The sequence below is a fragment of the Lactuca sativa genome, chromosome 4, assembly GCF_002870075.4.
Source record: "Lactuca sativa cultivar Salinas chromosome 4, Lsat_Salinas_v11, whole genome shotgun sequence".
NCBI lineage: Eukaryota > Viridiplantae > Streptophyta > Magnoliopsida > Asterales > Asteraceae > Lactuca > Lactuca sativa.
In genome coordinates, this window is record NC_056626.2 from 19081620 (window position 1) to 19083706 (window position 2087).

A 2087-nucleotide genomic window follows, 5' to 3' on the forward strand; every position below is an offset into this window, starting at 1 on the left:
GAATAAATGAACGAGGAATAGCTGATTCTTAGGGAAGAATAAAGAAGATAATGGGGATGGGTAATTGGGTTAACTGTTTGATGATTAAGTAATAATTATATTATTGTGGGTTGAAAAACCCTATGTACTTACCAGGTTTCCCAACCTGACCTATTCCAGCTTATTTGTATCACAGATGTCGATACGAAGCTACCTTACACTAAGAGACTTAAAAGAGATGTAGATCACTAATGTAATTGAATGTAAGTTCTATTTATGCTTATGTTTCTGTATTGATGACGACATCCTAAGGTTTTAAAATGAATATAAATAGATTTCTCCGGAAATGCTTTGATAATGTATTTATCATGTTTTTCTGGCAACAAATTCCGCAACATTTTTATTAAAAGAAGTACTCTGATTTTTATAAAGCATAAACAAAATCGGTCATTTCTGGCCGTAAAAATGGGGATGTTATAGTTGGTATCATGGCATTAGTTTAAGAGAACTAGGAATATGGATTTATTTCTAGACTTAAACTTAGAATGCTAAGCATTGATTGTGAGGAGTGTGTCTTAGGTAATACACATGAATAGACACAAGCACATGCTTATTTAGGGAAAATGCCTAACATGATTTTATGTGCTAGATGCTTTATGATGCTAAATGTATGATCAAATCTATGGTCTGTTGCCGACCGGATCTGGAAACTTTATGTGTTCAAATTTCTAAATGTTTAATTAAGGTATTAGAACTGGCATGTAACTTTTCGGAGTAATAAGGAGATTTACACGTCGATTGTAAATAAAATCTTTCCTATCTTAATTCTTGTCACTACACACCGAACGTCTGACTTGGTGTATAGATCGACATGGTGAGCACTTGAAGCGGTTTTGGAGGTGGAAACCCGCAGCCCAAACCACAAATGATTGAGCATTCACCAGAAGTAGCAGTTGCACCTGGGCCAATCACGATGGTAGGGAATGGTGCGGATAATGTTGGATCAACAGATGGAAGAAATAAGGCGTTTACTTCAACAAAGTAAGGACGAACTTACTATGCCAGTACGCCAGGCACCCACTCTTGAGGCAACCGTCTGGGTTGCTAAGTCTGTCGAAGAAATGATCAACGATAGGATCGGCAAGAAGGTTGAAGTTGGCAAGAAGAGGAAATTTGAGGTGTATTCAAGGTCTGAAAAGAACTACATGTTCTCAAATTCTGGAGGAGGAGGTGAAGCAAAATGGTGTGACAAGTACGGAAGGAAACACAATGGGGGATGCCCTAAGGAATTCAATTGACCTGCTTCAAATGTGGGAAGACTAGTCACTATGCCTAAAAATGCTCAACCGAGGAAGAAGTTTGCTTTAAGTGCAGTAAGGAGGGACACTTCAAGCAATATTGCCCGATGAGAGCTACAAAGCCAAGTGTACCACTGAAACCCTATGGGAGGTACTACGAAAAAGAAACTTGTTTCTAGTGTGGAAAGCATGGGTATTACGCTGATGAATGTACATTCAAAACAAGGGTGTTACGAATGTAATGAGAAAGGGCACTTCAAGCAAGACTTCCCACAGAGGAGAGGAACTACAAAGCCAAATGTACCGCTAAAGCACTATGAGAGATGCGACGAAGAGGTGACTTGCTACAAATGTGGAAAGAATGGAAATTACGCCAATGTCTTCACATCCAGCAAGAGGTTCTGTTACGGATGCAGGGACAAGGGGCATATATCAAAGGATTGCCCGAAGAAAAGTAAAGCAGCAAGAGCTGATGCACCTCCAAAGCCAAAAAGCATCCCTAATGAAGCAGCTGACAATGCAATGAAGAGTGAGGATTGATATCCGAAGATCGAGTTATGAAGTAGCCATAGTATCATAGGAGTATCCTATTAGAGGCATAGTCTAGGGTGAAATTGAACGCCTATGTAATCTTTTCAAGGAATATTATATAAAACCTTCGTTTTGATATCTGGTGTGTTAATATTGTTATGTGATTTTCTTGTATAATGACTTCGAAAGAACTACGAGACAATACTTGGGATGAGTATGAGTAGGTGTGAATGGTAGTAGAGGTCTAATGTACCGGATGCACAGAACTCGCACTTGGAT

The 2087-nt window shown here is 39.1% G+C and overlaps 1 protein-coding gene across 1 annotated transcript; it reads left to right on the plus strand.

Annotated features, from left to right (window-relative positions):
• Positions 1–1421: 1421 nt before the first annotated feature.
• On the plus strand, positions 1422–1817 carry LOC111880594 (zinc finger protein GIS2-like). Its single transcript, XM_023877024.1, has one exon. The coding sequence runs from the start codon at positions 1422–1424 to the stop codon at positions 1815–1817; it is 396 nt and encodes a 131-aa protein (XP_023732792.1).
• Positions 1818–2087: the final 270 nt, after the last annotated feature.